Here is a 25,593-nt window from a genome sequence, read left to right on the forward strand (position 1 = left end):
CAAAGGAATTGGACCCCCCATGTTTTTGACTTCTGAGCTCATACCATGTTAAAAAAAAAGTTGTTTTTTTTTTTTTCTTGTTTGTTTTACAGCAGAAATAGCTTCAGGTTCTGAGGTTCTGCTCTCAGTGCCAAGGCCCACTAGCTGGAGGAGCAGGGAGGGATAAATCACCAAGCCACCCCGGCGGAAATGCGTGCGGTGACGGGGGCTCTGCTTGTGCGTGGCTGAACTGACCCGTGGGCCCTAACCCGCTCCAGAGCACCAGGCAGGAGGTGCACACTCAGTGGTACTGGGGCAGAACAGGCAGGGTCAGGAAAGCAATTTATGGTAGGTCACCACTGGAAGCAAACACGGGGAAATCGTGCTTGGAAGAAAGCAAAGTTGAGGTCAGCAAATATTTTTCAGGGTCAAAAAATAACAGCCAGCAGTTGTCATGAGTGGCTGCTTTTTTTCTTCATCTTCAGGCCGGGAAGTTTCTTTGGCCAAATTCAAACAAAACTTATTTTCTGTCTTTTCTACCAAGTGAAAATAGGTTCTGAAGAGGAGTGAGTAGAAGGGCGACAGGGGATGGTTGGTCTGGATAAGAAACCTTCGCCTGCAATGGTCCAGCTTTAAGCTGCTGCTAATTTCCCACTTGCGGCTACCAGGTATTTATTTGTTGCGCTTTCAAGTATGTGTCACAAATTAACAGCTAAGAAGATGCTCTTAGGAGTAACTTTAGGGGTGTGTGGCGTCTATAAAGAATGTTAGCAGGAGAGCTGAGTTCTTTCAACGTGACTTTTCTCCCTTGGCTGAGGGGGAAGCCAGGACAGCAGGGTATTTCTCTGATGGAAAAGTCAGTGCAGCAGCGACGCGGGACAAAAGATGTGTGAGGAGCTCAACACTAGTTCACAGCAAAGTTGTGGGGATGACGGGTTGTTGCGAACCAAAAACTCTTTTAAAACTCTGTTATTTTGCCTTTCTTGCCTTACTCTTTCTGCCTGGAAGTGCAGGCTTAGCACAAGCCTCTGCTCCCCACCCTGCAGCCAAGCCTATTTAGGGGCAACATGGGAGCGCTTCCTTCTCCCCTGCACACAAAGCCCCGTGTGGGGCTGGATGGAGGCAGAGCGGGTCTGCCCACCGCAAGGCCTCTGAAATGCTGCCGTCCTCGGTTGCAGCCGAGACCTGGCCATCCTTGTTCAATGGGGTATTGGAGGTTTGCTCGGAGTCCCGTGGCTGTGCTTGTTTATTTGTGTTCTGGCAGCACGCGGAATTACAGTGAACTACATCCTGCAAGATCTGCAAATAGTTCCCACCTATGAAATAAACACAAGCCTCAAATATTTAAACTAAAGCATTGGACTGCCTGTTTATTACCACTGAAGGGCTTTGTTGACCTTACCGAGGCTGAGTCACACCTTTCCTGTGATGGGGCTTTTTTTTTTTTTTGGTGATCCCAGCTCTGTGAAATAATGGCAAAAGACTGAAAAGCGCAGACTTTGTTTACCCTAGGTAGGATGCTTCATTTAATTAAGAATGGATAAAAGGAAGTAAATTGCTTGTAATGCAAATTTCACTATGTAATTCCTTGCTGGAGGGAGATGGGTAGAGCCCAGTGTAGGTAATTATTCAGGTGACAGTTACATCAGGCTGGGTAGAAATGCGTAAAGGACAAAAATCCTCGTGCATCATTCTTTACAAAAGGACACTGAAGCCTTAACAAATCTTTCTCTGATGTTGTCGGTCTGTCCTTTCTTCAGAAGCAGAGGTGTTTCCAAGGGTAAATGCAGATAAGCGGATTTCACCCACTTCTGATGTGGTCAGTGGTGTATTTCCTCAATTATACATTCCCCAGGTGTGCTGAAGAGGGGAGTGTACTCATCTTTTTGCCTGGCATGGTGGTGGTGGTCTAAAATGTCCATGACCAATGAGCTGGGCTAGAGACCCTATTGCTCTGTTAGATTCCTGCCGTTCCTAAGGCCCGGAGCATCTCAGTGCCATTCCTGATCAGTGGGAAGAGGAGGAATGTGGTGTTAATAAAGCAGCTGGATTTCTCCATCATTAGAGAAGTGTCATGTGAGACAATGGCTGAAATTGAGAGAAACCCACCCAAGGTTGTGCTCTCGATGAACTGAGTGGTATTTTTCCTTTGTCGGAGTGAAAAGCCATCACCAGGGGCAGAGCCACCATCTTCCAGCCTGCCCCTCGCATCCGGCCAAAACTACCCTCCGTGGTGCTCTCTTCTGCCCTTTCAGTGGGACAAGTCAGACAAAATATCTGCAGCCACAGCATTTTTAGTGGGATAACTCGTAGAAAAAAATTATATTACATACATTGTACTATCTCACAACCACTCTTGTCTGTGAAGAACCAGGCAGTGCAAAGAGAAAAGGGTGCACTGCGGAGGAGCCCTCGTGGTGCCGCAGAGCTGCGCCTTGCAGTGGCTAACCAGAAGACAGTATTTCATTTCATGATCGAGAGAAGGGTGAGGTGAGCACAGAAAGGAAGAAGGAGGGTTGGTGGTGTGACCGTGGCCACAGGCCAAATGCATCTGCTGCTCAGCCATGTGCCGTTTCAGCAGGACAGCCCTTGGCTGCCATCAGAGCACCTGAACCTAGCGGTGTGCAGGCTGCACTGCCTGTTCACTGGCACCCCTCAGGGCAAGGAGGCACAGACCAGCCCCCACAGACAGGTTTTGTGCTGCTTTTCAGCCCATCCCTCCCAAAGAGAAAGACCATCCTGTAGTTTGCTTTTTATTTCTTCTCCGCTGCTAAAGGAGGCCAACCGAATATCATCGTATTACGCCCGTGAGCATAATGGCCATCAGTGTTTTATCTGTATGATAGTGATGGCAACGCTGCTGCATATTTCATGGTGCTGTCACCAGAAGAAATAAGGTGAGAGAAGGAGTGGGGCTGGACCCTCCAGCATGGAACAGGGAGAGGCACAAGGCCCAGCAGGAGGTGTCCCTACTCATGGCAGGGGGTTGGAATGAGATGATCTTTAAGGTCCCTTCCACCCCAAACCATTCCATGATCCTATGATCACGGACCCTGCACAGCTATGGCAGTTTTGGTGCTGAATACTTCTGGTCCCGTTCATTACAGCAGATATTGGGAACTCCAGTGTGACTCTGGTGCCAGGACCACATCCATCGTCAGTGATACAATGCTGCTTTTGGTTTTGACCTGCCCTACAAGAGCTGTCGTGACTAATAAGGGTACTGGGAAATGTCCATGCATTGTAAAGCGTAAGGAGGTTATTTCCTTACATTGTGACAGGATATGTGATAAAGAGGTATGGACAGAGGCAAGCAGCCTTTCCCACTTGCTGCTATTTTCATCTGGCTATGAATAGCCTGGTGAGATTGGTATTATCTGTTCCGGGTTTTGTTATGTTTTGGGGAGGGATGTTTTCATATATTTATTACATGGACCTATGTGCAGCCCCTGCTCTTCGAGGCTGAGGCGAGTCTGGATGATCCTGCACTGACCTAGGTGATGAAATGGGGGTGTTAAATACCCTGTTGTCACTAGTGGGTCCTGCCTAGCTAATTGACAGGTTAAAGTTCCTAAAGCCATCCTCTTCCTCTGCATGCAAAGCAGTGTCTAGTCCTTGCGATCTGCTCGTGGGGTCTGTTGTTCATCTGGGCACATCCCAATGTGCAGCATTGGGAAGGAGGGAAAGTACACGGTGAGAAACCACAGCTGAGCGTGGAGTGCCCTGCAGATGGTCTGTAGACAATTTGTGTCTGTAGGCAGATGCCAGCAAGGGCACTGAGCTGGTAACGTGCATCCGAGCAGTTTGTGCTCGGGCTAGTTATGTAGAACATTAACACAGTTCTGTTTTGAGCTGGAGCTGAGTTAAATCTCCTAGAAATAAAATGAAAATGCAGCATAAAGAAGGAGGCAGCCCCTTCAGCATCCGTCTATTCAAAAGGAGCTATGTTTCATGCCTGCCATGCATTTAATTTTCACCTGATAAAACTATTTGGAGATGAGTTTCCTAGAAAAACAAAACCCTCTAGAACGACACCCTTCTTCGATAAAAAGAAAAGTAACTCGAAGACAGAGGATGCATTACTCCCGGCGAGAGGTCTGTAACATTCCTTCGTTCATGAACAGCTCTTACAGCTGCAGAAACCCTACCCGGCGCTGGACAAACTATTTATTTTGGAAGGCTCTCCAGAGCTGCACCTTGCAGAGCGGTTCCTGTGGGCGCAGCTGCATGCCCGTGACCCCACGCGGCCGGCAGGCTCCCCTGGGGGTGATTCACCTGCGTTCGGTCACGTGTGGGCACACGCCGAACGCCGAGGAACAAGGAAATGAGCATTGTCCGGGCCGTGGGCTGTCCCAGCGAGCTTGCACTTGGTGTGCCCCAACGCTGCTACGAGAGGGTGTCGCGCTCTGCTGAAGAAAGGTTGGTGTTTGCTTGCCCCTCCAAGGTGGGGTTTGGATGTTGGTTTGGGGCCGGGGAATGCACGTCATACTGCTGCTTGGTGCTTTGCTGGAGGGAGAAAGGGCAGTGCTGGACAGGTTAGAGATTGTCACGTCTGAAGGAAGGTTTGTTCCTTTTGTTACTGTCTCTCTTAGCTTTTCCGCAGGTGGTCGGTGCTCTCCTCCATCCGAGGAATCGGCAGAGCTGTAGGCTCTGGCATTGCCCAGCTGCAGCAGGGCACGGTGTACGCTGCCTCTCGTGGCACTGCAAAACCAGCCCTGCAGGTGAAGACAGCAGGAGTTGCAGCTGCGGGGAAAAGGCTTTTTGCACCTAAATGCTGGTAGGCAGCTCTCTGGTTCGCTAGATGGGGGCAGAGAGGGGTGTGAGGAATGATGGAAGCTTCCTGAGTAACACCTGGAACGAGCAAGCATCGAAGTCCCTTCCTCTGGAAGAGAAACCATAGCATGACATGGGTCTGCGAAGCGAGCAGCGTGGGGTGGGTGGAAGCAGAGCAGTTGTTACTGGATTTTCTGATAAAACGCTCGGGGATATCAGATGAAGCAAGCAAGCAGCAGGTCAAAACAAAACACGGGCAGATACTTTTTCACTGAATGCGTGGTGGGACAGAGGGGCTTTGAGGATATTGCAAATGCTTAAAATTGATGTGAGTTCAGCAAGTACCGAGGAGGATCTGTGAAGCGCACAGAGGTTGCTCCTGCTGCAGGGAGGCCCTGCCCTGCCCCTGCAGGATGCTGAGCACAGGCTGGCTCGCTGTCCTCTCACCAGCTGCATCCCCTTAGCCCTTGTTGAGGATGAGCTCGTGTGTCACAGGGCAATCTAGCTGTCTGTGGCCATCCCTCTGTTGTTAAATTGGACGCTGGAGAACCGGCTGGGGGACAAGGTGCACAGCTACCACCGGGCTTGGTTAACAGAGCAGCCCTCGCTGCTTCGCCAGTGCCTGGGCTCCGGGCTTGCCGAGCTGCACAGCAGCCGAACGTGCTGTCACAGGTCTCTGCTGCTGCATGGAGCGTTTGCTGCTCTCTGCTGTGGCAGCCAAAAGAAATCAAAAGCTAGCACAGGATGAGATGCAGCCAGTTGTGCCACACGGTAGGTCGTGCTTCTGCTTGTCTCCGCACTGCCCTCAGCACCCACGTTTGTCAACACTGCTGGGCGTGCAGGTTGATCTCTGTGATAATCTCTTCCCCGAAAAAAGCAGTTGGAAGGAAGTACATTGGACATCCAGTGTCCTCAGATTTCTGGTTGTTACTGGAGCCATGTTAAGCTGCTTTGCCCACCCTTGTGTCATGACAAGTGGCAGGACCTGTGGGGCAGCTCCCATCACGGCACTGCAGTGCCTGAGAGCAGCCCGAGTGTGCTCTGTGTGGATTTAAGTGGATGCCACTGATCCAGACCCAGGCAATTCCCTCTTCCAATACTCACCAGTTTGGCTCCTGCTGCCAGAGAGCTGGGAGGGGTCTCCCACCATCAGGGGTAGAGGAGGGAGCAACTTCTTTGTGCACTGTTTGTCCAAAGACAATTTGTTTCGGTGGGCTAACAAAGACATTTGCGCTGGGAAAGTCCCAGTCTAGGACAAAATCTGCCCCAGCACTGCCTGATGACTCCCACCATTGCCTTACAAATCTACAAGGATTTCGTGTTTCCCATGCTTTGCGTGAGGTCCCAGCTTTCTTGCGGCTCTGCAGAGGTGGGTGTCCACGCTGCCCATCCCCGCGCTCTCTGAGCTGTTCATTAACAGGGCTTTGAGAGGGGAGAGGGTTCTGGGTAATGTCGCAAAGCAAATCAAAGCTGTGTGGTGCTGCTGAAGGAGTGAAAGTGTCAGCTCTGGGATTAGGCAACCTGGGGGAGTTTTAGCCTTAATCCACTGCAGTCACAGAGCCAAGCAAACAAACAATGCACTCTCCCTGTGTCCTTGGGGGGTTAACTGGGGGGTTCTTCCATTTCAAGCCTCGCCCTGCAGAAGCTAAGATGCGACATCACGGTGTGCCCATCGGAGACTGCGTGGCTCGAGGCACAGCAGTGATGGTGCCATGTGCGGAGATCCTTTGTGAGCTGTGTTTGCTCCTGCGGGCCTGGGTCAGCAGCTTTGTGGCTCCCGAGCTGCCAGCAAAACCTCCAGCTGGAGCAGTCTGCTGGGCCAGCCCTTTTTCCCACAGAAAGCACGTGAAGTGGTTTGATTTTTAACTATTTTGAAACAAAAGAAGGAGTTGGCTGTTTGGTTTCTGTTAACCTTTTCCTTCTAGCATAACTGTTCCAAGAAGATAAAGCATTCCCAGTAAAGGGCCGTTTACAAAGAAACATTTTTTGTAGTTTTTCTAATTGACTGCCCTCCTGATGAATAAATATGAGCTTCTGCTCAAAATGTTTTCTGCAGTAATTCCAGCCCACATGTCATGGGGTTGTTAAAAATAAATAAAAATTCTAGAGAAGCAAATACTGTGAGAAATGTGTCCCTAGATACCTTTTTAAAAAAAATAAAAAAATAAAATCTGTCCCAAAAATTTCTGTTAGCCTGTCTTTTTTAGCAGTAAGATTGTGCCTGAGAGCCAGAGAGAATAGGAGATAGGGACCAGAACTGGAAGTGCCTTGCCAAGATGGATGAAATGCAGGTTTAAACGGTAGAAATTCATCGGTTTCTTTTTTTTTTATTACTGTTTTTGTTCCAAATGAAGTGGTGTATCAATAGTCTCTCTGATGATAAAGGTTGTAAACGTAGTGTGACATGCACAGCCGTGGTTGCTTTAAAGAAATATGTGAAATGGTAAATTTTCTTCTTTCCCTAAAATGTTTTACAATAATGACGGTGTTTTTATGACAAGGTCCATTCATTTCAGTGTTCAGACTTTTTTATGTCCTGTGGTATTTGTTGTAAGCATTACAGACAGATGCCAGTTCTTCTACATGTTGTTACACCCTTTTGAAACAAACATGTGGGAATGTATCATCTGGAAAACACCGTTCATCTGTAAAATGATGTCAAAGGAGGAAATATCTGCGCTCGACTTCGCATAGGCCAGCTCAAGAAGAGGTGCGTCGTGTGGAGGCAGTCGAAAGCAGGGTGACAAAAACGCTCAGAAGCAGAGCTCTGAGGAGCACCCGAAGGAGATGGAGTGGTGCTGGGTGGCTCGGGGAGGCTGGCTGCCACCATGGGCAGGAGGACAAGCTGGGGACAGGCAGCAGAGGAGGCTTCCTGCTGCAGTTAGCTTTTCCCCCATCAGGGGAGAATTTAGTGACCTGGCTCCCAAGGCTGTGGCTTTGGGAGAAAAAGCCACATGATGAAAGCCACAGTCACCTGACGGGCTTGGACACGGTGGAAAAAATCCCACCTGGTGAGCTAGAAACTGCTTCCATGGACGGGAGCAGAACTTCTCCTCCCTTGGAGGTGCACCTTCCTGCCCTCAGGTTGGCCGGGGAGAGGAAAAGGGATAAAGCAGCAGAGCAGCACATGATTGACTCTTCCTCCACACCCTGCAGCCTCTGGCTGTTTTTGGTGCCTGCTGAAATACCAAGTGCTCTGTTTGAACAGCAAATACCAGTGCAGCAGAAGGCACAGTGCGCTGATGTTAGAAGATGAGCAGCCTCTGGCATTGTATGGCCTGACATGCAGCAGTAACACTTGCAGATTGCTGTTCGGTTGTTTTCCAGTTGCTTTGCAAAGGCTGGCTCCTTACCCTTCGTCTCATTTAGGGCAGGAAGAAGCGAGGAATAGAAGAATGGAGATAAAAAGCAAGCAAGCAGTTTGGTAATTCATATGCGTATCTTGCTTATAGCCCGCTGAGTCAACTGTTTACCTGTTAGCAGGAAAGCAGCTAAAATAAAATCCCGCCTGGGTTAGGGTAGCACCGTGTGAGGAGCTGTAGGACGGGGAGGAAAGGAGGGCAGCTCGTTTTGGAACTTGTGCTGAAGAACAAACAAAAACCCCCAATGTACACATTCGGTTACCATATGGCGCACTTATCATAAACGGCATCTCGGCGTTATTTCTTTGCAGGGATGTTTGAACTCCACGGAGGCAGACTTCGCTGCTGAGGAAAGCGCATGCTGGAGGTGCCAGGGTTGCCGTTGGTGAGACGACGCAGCTAAGGCGGGCGGCGAGCTCGCTCCTTGCCGTGCGTGCCTGCTTGATTGACATTGGCTTCCAAATCGCTGCGACTGTGCCTGAAGAAAAGCGAAGGAGCATCGTTTTGCTGGGAGAAATTTCCTGGCAGGGGAAGGCATGCGGTGCAGAGAAACGTGCCAGGGAAGAGCTGCCTAGTGCCTGCAAGTGCGGGTCCAGGTGCTAGCACAACTTCCAGCCAAGCTGGCCATGCTGCTGTGAAGCCCTTTTTTCCCCAGCACCGGCGCGGGCTGCAGCAGGGGCTGCCCATGGGACTGCGGCACGCTGGGCTGGATTAGTTGTCAGTGTGTCACTGCTTCGGCTGGCTGAAGAGCTGAAGAACAGCACAGGGAAGATGTTGGACCTGAGCTTCCTGACCGAGGAGGAGTATGAGAAGCTGATGAAGGTTCTGCAGAGAGATGCGGAGCTGAAGAAGAAGGACGGGGATCGCATCAGGTGAGAGAGCACGCAAAACCAGCCAGACGTGAGCTCACTGGGGGGATTTCTTTACTTCTTTTAGAGGAGGATGTGTGAGTGTGTGAGTGTGTGCGCGCACAGGGAGAGATGCAGACTGCAGTAGTGCTGTCCCTTCATGCCTGGATCCCGAAGGATCTTTTCATTGCACCTCCTGCTTTTCCAGCCAGCCTGCTGTGCTGCCACCCCTGCTCTGTGGGACTGAGGGGCTGGGCTCTCCTTTTGCTTAATCAGTAGCCCTCAGAGATGCGAAGGGGAATGCCCCTTTCCTGCTTCGGGGGGAAGATGCCAATTTCTCAGTGTCAGGGGTCAGAGCAGGGCAGTAGCTACCGCCTTGTTTTCCTCACCCAGCAGCAGGAATCCCTTGCAGAGTTTCTAAGTGAGAGTTTACATCCTGATCCCCAAGGTGGGTGTGTACACAGCAGGCAGAGAGGGGCAGTGAGAGGCTACGTGATCTGCCAAAGGTCTGCGGGGAGCCAAGAATCACTGTGAGTCCAGCACGCTCGCCTCCAGGCATCCTGGGGCTCGGCTGGGGCTGATCGGGATTGCTTGTTGCTGCTGTCGCTTTTTAAATGCCAGCCTTTCGACCATCTGCCCTGACAGTATGCACCAGGCTCAGGAAGATGGCACCAAATTCCCTACGGCTAGGAATGAGTAGCTCAGTGGGTGGGGATGGCACTGTGCCACATTACCCAACCCCCCTCGTTAAGGATGTGATTCTTTGACTTCCCACTGAGTCAAAAAAAAAAGGGTAAGCCCCTCGTAAGAGGGATGCTCGGGGCTCAAAGGGGTGAGTGGGTTTGCAGCAGGCTTTGGGGAGCCTCTGTGCCCTGCCCTCTGCTCGGGGCTGAGAGCTGGTGGTGGCACACAAGCAGCTTGAGCTTGAGGTGTGTGTGGCTGCATGCTCTTGCTTCTCCCCTGAACTGAAACATTAAAAAGAAATCCTTTTATTTTCTTTCTTAAGATTTTTTCCCTTTTTTTTTCCTTTTTTTTTTTCCTTTCTTTCTGTAATGCACTAAAATTTCTGCTCTTTTGTGGGGGTTTGGGGAAAGATATTTGGATGATTTTGGTTTGGAAGGTATTGCACAAAAGGCTTTCATTTGGGAGCAAAGTGAGTTAAACCCTAAGTGGAGTGGTGCCAAGTGCCCCTTGCTATCAGCATTGCTGAGTGAAGTACGACCTGTGGTAGGGGTTTCTTCTGGCCTCTGAGGTCTCTCAGGGCCCCTGAACTGTGGTAAGCTGCAGGAGGCAGTGCCAGCTGAAAGGCAGCTAATCCACTGAGCAGTAGTATAAAAACAAAATAACTGGAGGAGAGTTAAAAGCCCAGGGTAAGCAAACAGAGCACTGAAGGATTTAGGTGCCAAAACCCAGCCCTGGGTGTGCCCAAGCTAGTTACAGTAAGAGAAGCTGTGCTCAGGAAGGAGAGCTAACTGTTTGTGTGCCAAAATCAGCATGGCAGGAGGAGCAGGGAGAGGAGCAGGCTCTGGGGAGAATGCAGAGGGCCAGGTTAGCGCCCCGGATGACAAAATTTATTCTCCCAGTGTGCATCAGATTTGATCCATAAAGAGCAGCTCATAACGACATGAATAGACAAATAAACTAAAGAAGTGCAGGACTTGTAAACAACCCCACACCTTTCCAAACCCTCAGGGCTGCAAAGGAAATGGACAAATCTCCTTGCCAGGTGACTCGGTTATGAACATGCAGTTTGTAAGAGGTGAAGGCCTGTGCTTACAAGGTGCTGTTCCTTCTTCAAAAAAAAAATGTCAGCTTTCACTTTTATGCTTGTTTGGCCCTTGTGATTGTAGCGAATAACCTCTGGATCCTTTGTAGTAGCATATAGGGGAATTGTACATAAAGCTGTTATGCAAGAGCTCAGGGAAAGTTGAAGCATCGGAGATCTTTTTAGTGTGTAATGTTCTTGTTGATTTGCAGGAGGATACAAGGCTCCATCAAGGATGAAAAGAAGAAGAAGTTTGTGACAGGTGAATGGTTTTCGGAAGTGAAGGCAAAACGGTTTCAAGAAGACTTGGAGGGGTCGGATCTGCTTCGGGCATCAATCAGAAGGAAAAAGGGCAAACTAGAAAGTAAGCGCGTTACTGTGCGTCTTAAGTAAACAAATTGATGGACCAGGAAACAGTGGCCAGGTGTGTGGGTCTCCCTGTACTGGGAGCCTCTTGGGGACCAGTCTTTATGTTTTAAGAAAGTGGTTCTCAGCCAAATTGTCAGTACTAGAAAAAAAAAAATGCTTATCAAAATCAGGGCCCAAAGTAAAAATTACAGTGTGGCGGAGGACCAAGATAAAAGCTGTTTACCAGCTCCATGCAGTAAATGCCTTTTCCCCATTTCAACTACTTTATTCCAAAATATGTATTTGTCAGAGGTCACTCGTATCATTTCTTGTCATGGAAGCAGGAAGTGAAAGGGATGATGTGGGGCAGTTTCTGGCATCAAACTGATACGTGTGGGTCAAAGCCCCCTCCAATTCCTAGAGTGATCTGATGGAAAACAGCCAGCTGCTCTGGCAGGCCTCCAGGATGGAGGGGTCAGTCACATCTCTGCAAAGGGGGGGCTTGCCTCTTGTCTCCTGGCAGAAATTTGCCCTCTCCGAGAGGAGAGTGATGGCCCATACCTAGCTTTTTACCCGGGAGTAATTCCAAGGCACGATGTGGCTTTCAAAGTAAAAAGGGCTTTGGGGCCAAGTCTGAGTGGTACCCAGGCTGCTGTGCTGCAGCGTGGCTCGTCTGGCACCACGTGCTGATTGGAAGCAGATGTACTGCATGATGCTCAACATGCAGCTGGACTCTCGTGGTGGCATACACAATAGATCAGATCAGATTTGCTGGCTCAGGGCACTGAAGAGAAGAGAGCAGCCCCATGTGAAATGAGCAGGGCTGTACTTTGAGCCCAAGGTGTAACCAGCCAGCCTGGAGCTGGCACTCGGTGCTGAACATTTGTGCAAGGCAGAACTGACTCACACCCAGTCCTCAACATGAAGACAGGCCAGCCGACTCCACAGCAGGACTGTGGAACTGCAGCCCAGCCTCCCACAACCTCCTTGCTTATTTATCAGGGTGGGTAGTCACAGATACTCAGACCTGGTGGTGCGTTAGTGGCTGCTGCTGCTCAGAAGAGAGCTCCTCACAAAGTCCTAAAACAAAGACCTTATAACGGGGCTCTGGAAGGTCAGGGTTGTCTTCCATCTGTCCAAAACTCAAATATCTCCTCCACCAGTTTGGTTCAGCCATCTTCCCTGGGTCCATATTTCCTTCTTGGGGTTGCAGTAACATAAATCACTCCTTTGTTTGCTGGGCCTCATTGGCCAGGATTTCTCTGTAACATTAATTTCCTCCCCTTTCCGAACCCATTTAGGTTACCCTTCTTAGCTCCACATTACTCAGACACACTCAAAGCTAAGCAGTGGCCAGGGACTTCACTAACCGAGAGCTTCATTTTCTTTTAGCATTTTGCTTATCCCTCACAGCTCTTGTAACTCAGCATAGATTCATTGGAGCCTCTGATGCAGAACTGGCCCATCATATTTCACATAGAGTTGCTTTTATCCTTGGTATTAAGGATTCATTATGTCGTTAAATTTACTATTTTGTCATCCCTCCAGAATGCTAAAACATGTAAAACCTTTTACAGCTTGGCAGAGTTGCCTGGCCATTTCTGCAGGGCATACTCTGCTTGCTGAGGATGTGCATTTGTGATTTAACTCTTACTGCCAACGTGTACGTGTGAGATATGGCCTGTGTACGTATGAGATACGGCCTCAGGTTATCGTCTAAAATAATCTCTTTATTAATCCAGCATTCGTATACAAGTTACGTTTTTGCATGTGCATTTTCAGTACTTGGCTAATGCTGTTTTAAGAAGGATGAAGCAAATATTACTGAACTACTGTAGCAATTATGTTTAGACTTAGTCCTCTATTTCTTTTACCTTTTTATCTCCTCTCTCTTTCTCTTTTTCTACTCCTAACCTTATTATGGTAAAGCACAGGTATAATATGACTGTATTGCCTCCTCTTACTTTGCCCACAGCTACTTTACAGCAGGGGTTGAGGACCAAGACTCTGCAGCTCATATTTTCACCTTGCTGTTACCTTTTGCATGCTCAGCTCCCACAGTCATTATTGTATAGGGATTGCCTCCCCTTGCCCACGAGGGCAAGCACTTCTCTCGTTGACTTGCCAGCAACAGGATTGCTCTGAGAGCAGCACTTGCCCCACTGGGGAAGGACAAGGTTTGCGAGTGGTTTGGCCGCGCAGCTCCTGTTCGATCTGCAGTAGATGAGATAAGGGCCTTTGCTTGCCACCTTGACACCTTTTCAAGGTGATGAAGGGGTTTGTGTTCATTTACTCAAATAAAAGTAACATATTTGTGGCTCCAGGGATGTTAGTGCTGATTTAAGTCTTTGACGATTGTGTTAGGGAGTGAAATGAGAGAACTCCTGCCCAGAAGAGCCCCACCGAGGTAATTGCTGGCATTCTCTTTGCATGGCAAACGCACCGAGGAGGGTGGGCATCCATGCCTGCACAGAAAAAGGCCCAGTGACCTTTTCTCAAGGTGGGTTTTAACCTTCAGAGGGGAGAGGGCTGTGTGGTTCCCTAAGGGATTTCACAGTTGCTATTGATTGTAACAGATGGCAGTAATAATCGGCATCAATATAAATCTATAAAACAGATACCCTGTATTCAATCCACAGTCTGCAGAGCGGCACAGATGGATGAATTTGGTGCTAACTGCTCCTTGAGCTTGTGTGCAACGGATGAGAGCTAAAAATTGTCTAGCAGAGAGGCTGTTTTATCCCCCTGCCCAAGCAAGTCACTCCTGACAGCACATTTAGTGCTCGAGTGTTGTGTGTCTGTGCTTTAGAGTGGTAGGAAATGGGTGAAGCAGCTAAAATATTGGAGCAGGGGTGGCTCTGTAAATACACATACACCTACAGACGAGTTGAACTGGTCAAACCACCGCGAGTTTCCGCTGGAATTTGCCTCTTAGTCTGTCTCCTGCTGAAGTTACCAGGGGTGTTTTGCTCATCTCGATGGATTATAACGCACTGTTAACCTTTTTGTTTGTGGCTGTCGAAGCCAGGTGTAGCTGTGTCGGTGGCTGAGCTGTTTTGACGGACAGGGAAGCGAACACCTCCTGCTGCTGCTGCCAGCCGGAGGTGGGAGCTGTCTGAGGAAGTCTCTGAGGGGGATGTGTCAGTGAGAAGCAGATTTCGTGCAGTGCCTGTGGAAGTGAGGTGAGAAATGAATGCAGACTTTGGTTGTTGAGGTCTTCTCAGTCACAGCAGGCAGAGGGAAAATGTGGGAGCCCTGCGTTTGGTTTTCTGGTTCCCCAGCAGTTATGTGCTGGCATCTCCCTGCCTTGGACTGGAGCAGAAGAGGAGGATGTGGTTCACTGTATAAACGAATGCTCCTCCGTGCGTTCTCCTGTGCCTGCAGGTGACATGGCCTGCACGTGCCACCAGCCATGTCACAGCTTTTCTGTCCCACAATGATGTTCCGTGATGTTTTTTGCACAGTGACGTTTCCATGGACAAAACACAGAGTTCCCAGTACTGCAGAAACCAGGGGAACACCCAGCTGCAATCTCGTGTGTGTGGTCCTTGCACAGCCAGCCCCAAGCAGCACCTGTGGGGACACGGGGACGGCAGGGCTGGGTGCAAGGCAGGTAGGAGGGGCTGGGACACAGCAGCATTTTGGTCAGTGAGGACACACAGACAGCAGGGAGTGATGCTCCATCTCCTGACATGCCCCTTAACCCTGGGCTGAGTGTGCTGGCGGCACACAAGATGCACTGGAGCAGCACTGCTGTCACAGCCTGTCTGCAGGACTGATCTGCCCGTTGGTTTTCTGTACAAATAGCAAGCAAGGCTGGATTATTTCAGGTCACATCTGAATCCTTTGGGCCTCTGCTTCTATTATAGAATGAAATATAACCAAAAGAGATTTGGCAGTTTTTGTAAAAGGTAAATTTATTCTTTAAAACAGACCTAGATGCAAGTGAAAAAATATGTGCAAACTTTTTTTTTTTTTTTTTTTTTGACCAGACTAAGCTTAGTTTGTTGTCGTTTTGAGAGTTTAATCCTTCTGGTTTTGCAGTAAAAAGCCTGTTTGCCAGCTGAACGCCTAATGCAACTTTATACCTTGGCAGGCTGCTCTAAAGGTTACCTTCTTCTATTGTTTTTTTCTTTAGGGTCTTTGAGAGCTCAGAAGAAATAGCTGAGCCTTGTGCCAGTAAAAATAACAGGGCTCTCCTCATTAACTGTATTGGCCTCCTCCTTTGTTTGCCAAGATCGGATGACTTGGAGTCAAAACAGGAAGCGGCTGAATTTAAATCCTGGAACGGATTAACTTTATTGACAGCCAGGGCAGGGTCCTGCTAAAGTTTCCAGCAATGTGGCAGCTCCTGGCATGAGCCAGGTGTTGGGCAGCAATCTTTGGGCTCTCGGGCATGTGGGGCCCGGAGGAGCCACGTGGGGAACATGGGTGACACTGTCATGGGGCGTCCCCTTCTGCGGAGGCAGCGGGCAGTGCTGAATCCCTGGGGTTGGTGCTGGTGGGACTCATTTCCCAAGCCTTTGCTTTCCCCAGATAGCACACATTGGCCATTGCAAGGTCAATTAAATGTAATTTTTCAATTCTCTGTTACATTACAGATGAGGTTAACGAGCACATCCGGAGAGGGCTGGACAGCAAAGACGCCCCAGGTCCTCCCTTCCACGAGCACGCTGCTGGCACAGGAGAGGAGAGGTAACTGCCACTGCTCGTGCAGTGCTCTGGCTGCTGCTCGCATTTCTAATGAAAATTGAATGCTACCCATTAAATCCTGCTCTTTAACTGAATTTCCAAGCCCATATTAGTAATAGGTTATATAGGATATTTTTTAAATACTTTTTCCAGGAATTGTCAGAGTATCAATCCTCCACTACTAACTAAGTGCTAATGTGCTTATGCCAGAAAGGTCTTTTCCTGCATGATTTGATAAGGGGTCAGTAAAATGGAAGCTGTCTCTAATGCCAGGATATTCTGGGTAGTTTTTCAAAGTAATTATGATTTTTATTTTATTTATTTATTTTTTTGGCCATGGAGCAATGCTAACTAAATGAACTGTTTTAGAAACTGCTCATTTCCTGCTGGTGCCAACCACTGTGTCCAGTGCTCAGCACTCACCGACGTGGCTTGGTAGATTTCGAGTTGTGCTGACTGTGCAGAAACACCCACTAAAAGAACCTCAGCGAGCAAATCAGTGACCTCACCCAATGTCTGTGGACTATGGAGAAGCCGTTTAAATACCCACATTTTCATTTATTGTTGCTCCCATCTCATTTGCATTCTTTTGTCAGCAGAATGAGGAATTATTCTTTACAGGCAGCAGTTGCTACAATTAATTGTTAAATATGGGCCTTGACAACAGTTCCAGACCTCCTGCAGCTAACAATGGGTGTTGTGTGCTGGAGGACCAGAGTCACATGCCCAAGATATTTGTGCTCGTTTTGGTCCTAATGTTTTTGTAGGATTTACTAAATCCTGAAAAGCTTGCTTCATCTTCCTCATTCAGCCCTAAACACAAAGCATTTCCACCTGAACTCTCACCAGTGGTCCAACCTGACAGTTCTCCATCTGGAGAGCAGCCACCACTAGACACTACCAAAGACAGGAGAAGCAGTGAGGCAAACTGCCTGTGATACGTGTTTCTTTCATTTAGTTACCAGGCGGTTAGCAATTAACTTATATTCCAAGTGTGAAGATCTGTATCCTGTACTGTAGTTTTGCCCTGACTATTGATGGCATAATCATTCCTGGAGTTTCTGTATGCTCGATTAATCCAGTTATACCTCTGGCACCAGCTCCGGGTAGCCTTGTGTTGGGCTGGCTTCTTAGCTAAAAGTGGCAAAGCAGCTGAGCAGAACAGACCCAATGCTGAAGACTGTCACATTGCATGCTCAGAAGACGCCCGATCAAGTACATCCCTACCACTGATCTCCTTGCTCAGATGCTTCTCTTCTCCCACAGATCCAGCACACCCGTTCTTGATGCTGCAGAAGAGCGTAAAATCTTGCCAAAACCGAAGCCGAGACTTTCTGTCCCGCTGTCTGCATCACACAAGGTAGTGTAGCCACAGCCTCTGTGTTTGGATTGGTTATTCCTTGGATTTTCACAGTCTGTATCTACTGACAAGGACTCCACAGACTGCCCTGGTATCTGTGCTCAAATAAACATTTTTCCAGACTTGCCAGTCTATATAGAGGCTTATAAAAGATGGAGAGCAACTTTTTGCTTGGGCAAATAATGATAGGACAAGGGGGAATGGTTTTAAACTAAAAGGGGAGATTTAGATGAGATGTTAGGAGGAAATTCTTCACTCAGAGGGTGGGGAGGCACTGAACAGGCTGCCCAGAGAAGCTGTGGATGCCCCATCCCTGGAGGTGACCAGGCTGGATGGGGCCCAGAGCAACCTGATCTAGTGGGTGGCATCTCTGCCCATGGCAGGGGGTTGGAACCAGATGATCTTCGAGGTCCCTTCCAACCCGAGCCATTCTAGGATTCCGTAATTCTATGATAAACATTGACAGGGTTTGTCTTCCATTCAGAGATCCAGTATACATGATGTCTCTTCCTCAGAGAGTGACACTGGAGCAAGTCCATTTGTGGCTACAACAGGCAGCTTACATTTGTCTAGAAAAGGTAAGGTTTTTGTTCAGTGAACCACTGGCTATTTCATTATTCAGAGTCAACACCAAGAAGCACCTTGCTTTTCTTTGTGTACAGATGAATAACAAAGAGCATTTCTTATCTTTGTGTATAAGAATGGGCTGCCAACATTTGTGTGAAATATGCCCAAGGCAGCAGGAACCAAGAAAAAAATTTCCGATGACTAAAACTTCTCCTGGCTGTCAGTATATTTTACACTTGGCTAACAACTCCTTAGTGCACAGATCCAAGTTACCTTCTCTTTCTTCTTCTGCCTTGGATGTGTGGTGTATTTTTGGTACATAGCAAATAGCCAGCAGGAAAGCTGTCAAGCTAAAAGCAAAGCTGTGAAAAAATTCCAACTCACAGCAACAATTTAGAGCTCAGTGGATTTTTTCCCTGTCCTGTTGCAGAAAGAAAAGCTGGCTTTTTCAGGGTTTTCTTCCGAGGGAAGGGGGTTTGCTGGACTCTCAAAATAGGGAAGAATTAGAAACATATTGGTGGTTTCTGGAAACCCCTCCTGGCTTCCCTTTGAGAAGCTGCAGCCCAGACCTTCCAGGTGAATAAGATGTGATGCGGTAGGTTGTGAGCCTCTGTTGTTGTTGTAGGTAACGGACGATCTCCACTGCCTGCCATGCTTTCAGAGGATGCTGTGCCTCAGCCCAGCTGTGCAGCTGGAGGAGTAGCTGTTGATGGGGCCACTGGCACCACAGCAGGACCAAAAACTCCACCTGAAGAAGCGTATGCTCCCAGCAAGATACCAGTTAAGAGGAAATCAAGCAGAGCTCTCCCCAGGTCAGAGCAGTTCGTGAATCACCTGGGGCCAGCAGAGAACAGCGTGGCAAAGAGAGAGCTGCTGGAAAGCCCCAAATCACTGACTGCAGAGGGGGAAAGCAGCCAGTCTGTGAAGCACGGTGTGAACTATACAATCTCATCAATGAGTAATAAAGAGGAGGATATCGGCCTCGATCGGGAACACTTCAAGAACTTGAAGAACTTCTGGGAGAAAGGAGCAGACTCTGTGATGGTGGGAAGTACGCCGGAGGACTCGAGCTCGGGGGAGGCAGACGGAAGGCAGTTCAAGCTGTGCCGCTCGCTCTCCATGCAGTCAGCTCAAGGCCAGAACAGTGAAGAAAAACACGGTGTCTTCAACAAAACAAGAGCCCCTCACAAAAGGACAATAACTTTGTCTTCCAGTGAGGAAGAACCAAGCTACGTAGCCCCTTCAAGGAAGGGCTCGGTTGCCTTCATTCCCAGATCCACGTACGCCAAGAGCAAAGGAGGCCTGGTTACAAGAAACAGCTCACTGGGCGAAAGCAACGGGAAGCCGCCGGTGCCAGAGGAAGAGAAGGTGGCACAGCACAGCTCCAAGAAATCCAGATTACCTGTGCGAGCGCCTTCCATCAAAATCGAGTCACCTACTAAAGAAGCGTCTGGCAGCACGTCTGAGCCAGAGATGCCTGCAGACAAGTTCGTCGTGGCAGAAAAACGCAAGTATGCAAACTGCCTGGCGAGCAGGGTGCAGATACTCATTGACCCTGCGCTTACAGATGATGAGAAAGAGCAAGGAGCAGACGTGGGTACTCATGACAGAATGGAAATAAATGGAGAGCCAGCTGAGGAAAAAGCATGTGAGTCTTCAGACAAGCCAACAGGCAGAGCACCAGGCGGAGAGACAGAAGTTGTTCAGGGAACGGACTCAGCTGTTTACTCAGGTACCGAGGGCTGTAACTGCACCCTGGGAAATCCCAGTAGGGAGTCATCCCTACACCTGTTTTCTTCCCCAACTCTTCTGTGTTTTGCACATTTTATTCTCTTCTACATTTATCCTATATTAAAATCTGTGCAGAGTTAGCATGTGAGGAATGTGGTTAGCAAACAGCTCTGAAAACAACCATTCTGTGTACTGCAGTGAAGTGTAAAAGTGGGCAGTGTGATATTCCCTTTCCTTCTCCCTACTGCCAGCCCTCATACCTTACCTGCAAGCACCTCAGCTCAGGACACCTCTTCATTTCTTTAGCCCTACCTACAGCAGGTCACAGGAACTTATTTTACTAATTGGGAAGACTGTAAACATGTTTACTTGCCACGTGAATCCACTACAAGTTTCTTCAAGTGTGAGTCTGGAGGAATTCCCTGTGGTGGTAAAGATAAGTCTGACACAAACAGCAGAAATAAAACATGAAACAAAGTTTAATAAATACATTGGCCATTATCCTACTTTGATATAGCTGCTGGCCATCAGTGTTTAAAGGACAGTTTGGGCCTTTTGGGAATCCACGGGTGAGTTTGCATCTTAAACTGCGGAGTGGACTGAACAAGGAGCCTGATCTTTCGGGGTTCTGATACCATATTCTCCATCACAGTGATGTCAATAATACCAGCACTTTATCAGCCTCTTCCTCTGGGTTTGACAGGCTCTTGTAGTGACTGCTATTATGGGCAAAAGTTCATGTTAACTGCAGTTCATTTTAAACCTGAGCTCTGCTTGCCCACATCTCTGCTCCCTGCCAAGCAAAAACTTACCTATGAAGAGAGATCTCCCTGTCTCCTTTTTCCAAATTTTCAGTCCTCGTGTACCTGGGTAACACCTATTTGAGAGGATTTTCCATGGACTCATCTAATTTTGATCTGTAACTGTGGCATTTCTGGACTTATTTCCCTCCTTTTTATAACATGTCCATGAAAATCCTCAGTTGCACTTCAGCTAAACACAAACATTTCATTTCTATACCAGGTCATTGTTGTATTTCTCATTTTTTTCATTATTATTACATTAATTTCAGGTTGGTATTAGCAGATGGCTGTATTCCACTGGAAGCTCTTCACAAGTGCTGGTCTCTTTTGGGGACTGGGTGAAGAGTTTTTTTCAAGGAGAGATGTTAAAGCTGATGATGTGAAGGTAGCCCTGTGTAATGTAACTGCAGCATGCTATAAGCAGAGCTAACAAGCCAGGGGAGAAACACACATGCATGCTTGTTGACACACTGCCCGTTTGTGTTTGTTTATTTACTGTGTTGATTTGGCTTTTCATATATTCCAGAGGAAGATGGAGATCATTCTCCTGCTGCTCAGGCATTGGCCCGAGCAAATAACATCAATCTTGCAAAGAGCATGGTGAACATTTACACAACCACGGAGAGTGAGTAACATCTTTCTGCTTTTTGGTTTATGTTCCCTGAAGGCAATATATTATGCCTGAGTTCTGCATCCCTGGTGCTTCTGTGCTTGTACTAGGCAAGAAGGATGACATATGGTTTCATCATCAAATTAGAGAGCTTATAGTGCCTAAAATTAAATTCAGAGCCAGGAAATTGCAGCTAGATTGATGGTATGTTACTCAGTGTGTTCAGCAAAAAATTGTGAGGGCTTGAACGGGTTGGCAAGAGGATTGTACCCATCTCTCCTCTTCTCCCACTAAGTACTGTGGGACCTGGGTGGCAGCCTGCTCAGCAGATTGATCAGCCTCTCCCCTCACCCAGAGCAGACCCAGTTTGCTGGCCTGATCTCCTCAGCTGCTGGCTGGGACACACTTCAAGGTGCCAGTTCCTCCTGGAGAAACCAAGAAAAGCTAAGGAGAAGGCAACCAAGAAAGCAGCAGCAAAGCTGAATTAGCCCATGGCCAAATAACCTGGCTGTGCCAACAAGTGGCTCAAGAAAGCAGCAGCCGAGGGAGAGGGCCCGAAGGAAGGCGGCAGCAGCAGCAGCCTCGGTGACCAAGAAAAGCAGTAGAAATCCACGGAAGATGAAAGGTGACAGGCCCAAGAGGGCAGCTAACGGCTTGCTTAAAAGCAAAGTGGTAAGACCAAGGCTGCCAGGACTGAGGTGGAAAGGTTGGGAAAGCAATGCTCAAGGAAGGGGAAAGCAGCTTAGAGGAAACAATAGGGCTTGTTTAAGGGAACGTGACCCCTGGCTATGGGATGGAGAGTCCCCTTCAGGCTGCCAAAAGCAGCCCGTGGATGGGGCGTGCTGCACTGCCCTGTCTGCGCGTGGCTGAACCACACCATCCTGGAGCCCGGTGCCGAATGTGTGCCCCGTCAGATGGTGCGGCAACGTCTGTCACACAGCACGGTGGCTCAGAGCTTCCAGTCCTGCTGTGCTGCTGTTCGGTGATGTGGTCTTCATGCAGGCAACCAAGATTTTAGACTTCTCCCATCACAGCTTATTTAGAGCCACAAACCTCACCCTAGGAAACCCTCTCCTATGGAGTTGCTCGTACTTGTTTCCAGTAGAACCCTGCAGCGAGGGCTAAATGTAACACTTTACTCTTGGTTGGAGATAACAGCAAATGCCTTTGCTATCAGAGCAGCTTTTGGGCATTTTGAGCATTGAGTGGTGTCTCATCCAGGCTTAATACAGCAAGTGTGTTTGTGCATGTGTCACCTAAAAACAAGCCAGTTGTTTTGGGATGAAATTAGTCATCAAGGAAGTTATTGAGAAAAGGTAAAGATAGAACAAATAGATTTATATTCTTTACAAGATGCTATGAGATGGAAATATGTGTCTTTTTTTTTTTTTTTTTTTGACAGGGATGCTTTTATTCTAACCGAAATCTAGGCAGCTAGAGAATCTTGTAGTTACACATCTTTAAGCTAATGAATGAATTGAATTATCCACTAGGGGGAGTTTGCACACTCCCACACATCAAATGAAAACATGCTGAAAATAGCTTTAGAGCATTAGCTAGCAGTCTGGGTCTTGAGGAGGGCTCAGCTTCAGTGGCCAGCAACAGAGATGGGGCAAGTGCCTCCCACAAGCTTTTCCTCCCTTCTTGTGTCCTTTAACAAAAACGTGACTTTCTTGTATTTTCCTGACTCTGACAATTTATCCTGATGCCATTTTTCTGTTTGTACTTACAGCATACAATAAACCTCATCTGATACCTCATCAGTTTCTTGAACCTGAAAGAGTCAAAGAGCTGAGCAGATCTTCTCCTCTCCTGTTGTCTGAGGTAGGATAGATACCAGAAATGGCTGGAATAATGTTCACAGCATCCCTCAAATAGCAGTCAGGTTCATGAGAATCTTTTTCCAGGAGGCTGACAGTATTTGCTTTTGACCCTTCAATCCTGTAGGAGTTTTAATGTTTCCCTCTGCCTCAAACCACACTATTACCTGCCCTTCGCAAGAGCCCGGGTGGTTGCATGCAGCTCTGCTTGGAGGCAGTTAATGATGACGTTTGCTGCCGGTCGGAGGCAATGCCTCTGGGGAGATTCCCTGCACTCTCCTCCGCTCTCCTAACCTGCTTGCTGCTTAATGGGACTCTGCTGAGCTATTGGTTTTTCTCTGTAGTGTTGCAAAGTGCTCATACGGCACAGCTTAAAGATGCTTATTATTTTCTGAGCAGACAGAATCAGACACGGCTTCGGAAATCAGCTTCCAGTTTAGCAAGCACAAAAAGACGCCTAGCATTGGCAGCCACTCCTCCGACATGGCATCTGTCTCCTCGGTAGGTATTTAACGCGTACATCTCTCTGGAAAGGGTTTCTCCGTTGGATACAGTGACGCTGCATTTAGGCTGTTACCGATGATGTGGCCTCTGGAGTATCCTGCTGTTTTCTGCATGGTACTTTATTAAAAGAACGGTGATGTTTAATTACTTACTTGCATTAAAGCAGTGTCTTCAGGTACCATCTCAAATTAGGGAGCCACTGGGTCATTCTTAGACAAATTCAGAGTAAGCAATAGCCCCTGCTCCGAAGTGTGGATGCTCTGAAGCCTGGCAGCATGTGGGAGAGAGGGGTGGTCTGTCTCTAGGTGGGGAAACAAGGCACACAGCTCGTAAGTGACTTGTTTGTGGTCCACCTCCCAGAAAGCTGAGACTGCAGACTGGTGACCTCTGCAAGCTCCTCCTTCACTTTGTTAGCAAATTAAAGGGAACTCAGAACTGAACAGCAGCAGTATGATTTAGAGATTTGCCTTCTAAGGAGAGTTGACAAGAGCTGAGCGTGTTTAGTTAGGCATTTTAAAAGGATTCCTTAGAGATTCCTTAGACACAGTGTTTTTTGGGAGCTGCTTAAAAGTGCTTTAATTTGCTGTACTACTGTTATAGGTATCTCCTAATTGTATATGTGAGATTTAAAGAATATATGTGAAGCAAAGCATGCAGGGAGAGGTCGTGACTGTAGATAAATATGTTAAAAAACAAAACAAAACTGAACTTTGGGGTGCATGAGTCTTTCTCGTAGTCTGTGGAGTCTGGGAGCTATAAATGAGCCTTTTGTGTCCAAGCCATGTAGGTGTTCTTGAAGATCTCATTTAGGATTCTCTGTTGGATTTAATATCCTGATGGGATGATAAATGTAGCTCCAAGGACTGAGGGGAGATATTTAGCAGATTCTTGTAGGTTACCATAGAAAGAAATTGAGAAACAAAAAAAAGTAGGGGTGACAGAGAATAATTGGGTTAATTACTAGGAAAGTTTCTTGATAAATGCTCAGGATTGTACCACAGAAGAGTGCCAAGAGGGTTAATTATTTGCTGGGTAAAATGCATTAGCTTTTATGTTATCCCATCAGTAATCATGAGTGATTGGCCCGATAGAAAATTCTCATCTTTCTGGGGCTGTGTTTTATTTCTGTTTCATCACTTTCTACCAGCGAAGGACTTAAAGCCTTGGAAAACAGAAAGTCAAGGCCTGTTGGCAAATGCAGTTTGTTTTGGGAAAGCAAGAGACTCTTTCGTGCCTCGTTCCTGTTACACCTGCAGAAACCTCATTTTCTTGTGCATTTGTGGCAAGTAGATTCCCACAAACTGCCTCTGGTGGGACAGTGGCTCTTCAGGACAGGGGTTATTTCTGTTTCTGTTTTGCACAGCTCTCTGCACTTCGTGAGCAAGCAACAAGATAGTGTTATTTTCTCCTGTATTTCTAGTCTGATATGGTTCTTAGTAGCCTATTTTTAAAATTGAATGACAATTAGGTGACTGTATCTGCCAGAAATAATAAATTTATATAAAGATAGTTCTAGTTCTCTCAGTATATTTATTTCTTAGTGATGAGACTGGGTCAGGAAAGCAGCTGTTTGTAGGGTTAGTGTAGGGAAAGGGAAATTACGTGTGTGCTCCCACAAGAAATATTTGGCTCTGTTTCCCAAGGCTTTGGGATTTAGAGGTGAGAATCTTCTCTGTTCAGTGGGCATTTGGGAGAACAGTGCTTCTTAGCGCTGGTCAAGGATAGCACATCCTTGTGAGACCTTTATTCAGATCCCCAAACCCTTGTGCAAGCACAGCTGCAGACATGTCAAGGACTCAGTCCTACTCAAGGGCAGCGATAGCAGATTATTTATTCTCTGGCAGTGCACATCTTTGTGCAGAAACAAGTAGGAAGAGTGCCTATTTCAGTGGCACTGACCTTGTTCTCCACCTGGCAGGTGAGTGGCAGTGTGCTCAGTGTGTACAGTGGCGATTTTGGGAGTGTGGATGCCCAAGGTACTGTGGAGTTTGCACTAGATTATGACGAGAAGAACCGGGAGTTCCAGGTTCATGTGTCCCAGTGCAAGGACCTGGCTGTCGTGGATGAGAAGAAAGGCAGATCTGACCCGTGAGTGATGCTTCCCTCTGGTGCTTCATGGCTTTTCTAATGCTGAATTTTGTGTTCTAGAGAATTTTCTTTTTTTCTTATGAATTTTCTTTTTAAATGCCATAATTTCTTCCTTCCTCTAGAATTCTGTTGTGTGTTTACTGCTGGGTCTTTCCTAGCTGATGGTTCTGGAGCCATTGGCATCAGTAAATATGTTGCCATAGACTTGGTTTTGAATAGGATTGAGAAGGCTTTGGTCACTACAAGGACAATTCCTGTTATCACTGAAATATGTTCTACATGTATCCATGTGAACCTTGGTCTCTCCATGGTGAATACACATTGGTAATAACCAGTGATGTAG

General features: G+C 47.7%; 1 protein-coding gene across 7 annotated transcripts in view; it reads left to right on the forward strand.

Moving 5' to 3' along the window:
* Positions 1-25,593, forward strand: part of LOC121077398 (synaptotagmin-like protein 2) — a 44,677-nt gene that overhangs the window by 10,325 nt on the left and 8,759 nt on the right. For 5 of the 7 annotated variants that reach the window (XM_040572628.1, XM_040572630.1, XM_040572629.1 and 2 more), the window contains 10 exons: positions 8,426-8,986; positions 10,940-11,091; positions 15,677-15,770; positions 17,034-17,127; positions 17,612-17,705; positions 18,320-19,426; positions 20,755-20,853; positions 22,571-22,662; positions 23,058-23,159; positions 25,081-25,250. In XM_040572628.1, coding sequence (XP_040428562.1) covers positions 8,886-8,986; positions 10,940-11,091; positions 15,677-15,770; positions 17,034-17,127; positions 17,612-17,705; positions 18,320-19,426; positions 20,755-20,853; positions 22,571-22,662; positions 23,058-23,159; positions 25,081-25,250 — 2,105 coding nt within the window. In that variant the 5' untranslated portion in view covers positions 8,426-8,885. Of the gene's footprint in view, positions 1-4,101; positions 4,399-8,425; positions 8,987-10,939; positions 11,092-15,676; positions 15,771-17,033; positions 17,128-17,611; positions 17,706-18,319; positions 19,427-20,754; positions 20,854-22,570; positions 22,663-23,057; positions 23,160-25,080; positions 25,251-25,593 lie in introns of those variants that run through there. The other 2 variants (XM_040572631.1, XM_040572636.1) reach the window with 2 other exon arrangements.

The sequence above is a fragment of the Cygnus olor genome, chromosome 13, assembly GCF_009769625.2.
Source record: "Cygnus olor isolate bCygOlo1 chromosome 13, bCygOlo1.pri.v2, whole genome shotgun sequence".
Taxonomy (NCBI): domain Eukaryota; kingdom Metazoa; phylum Chordata; class Aves; order Anseriformes; family Anatidae; genus Cygnus; species Cygnus olor.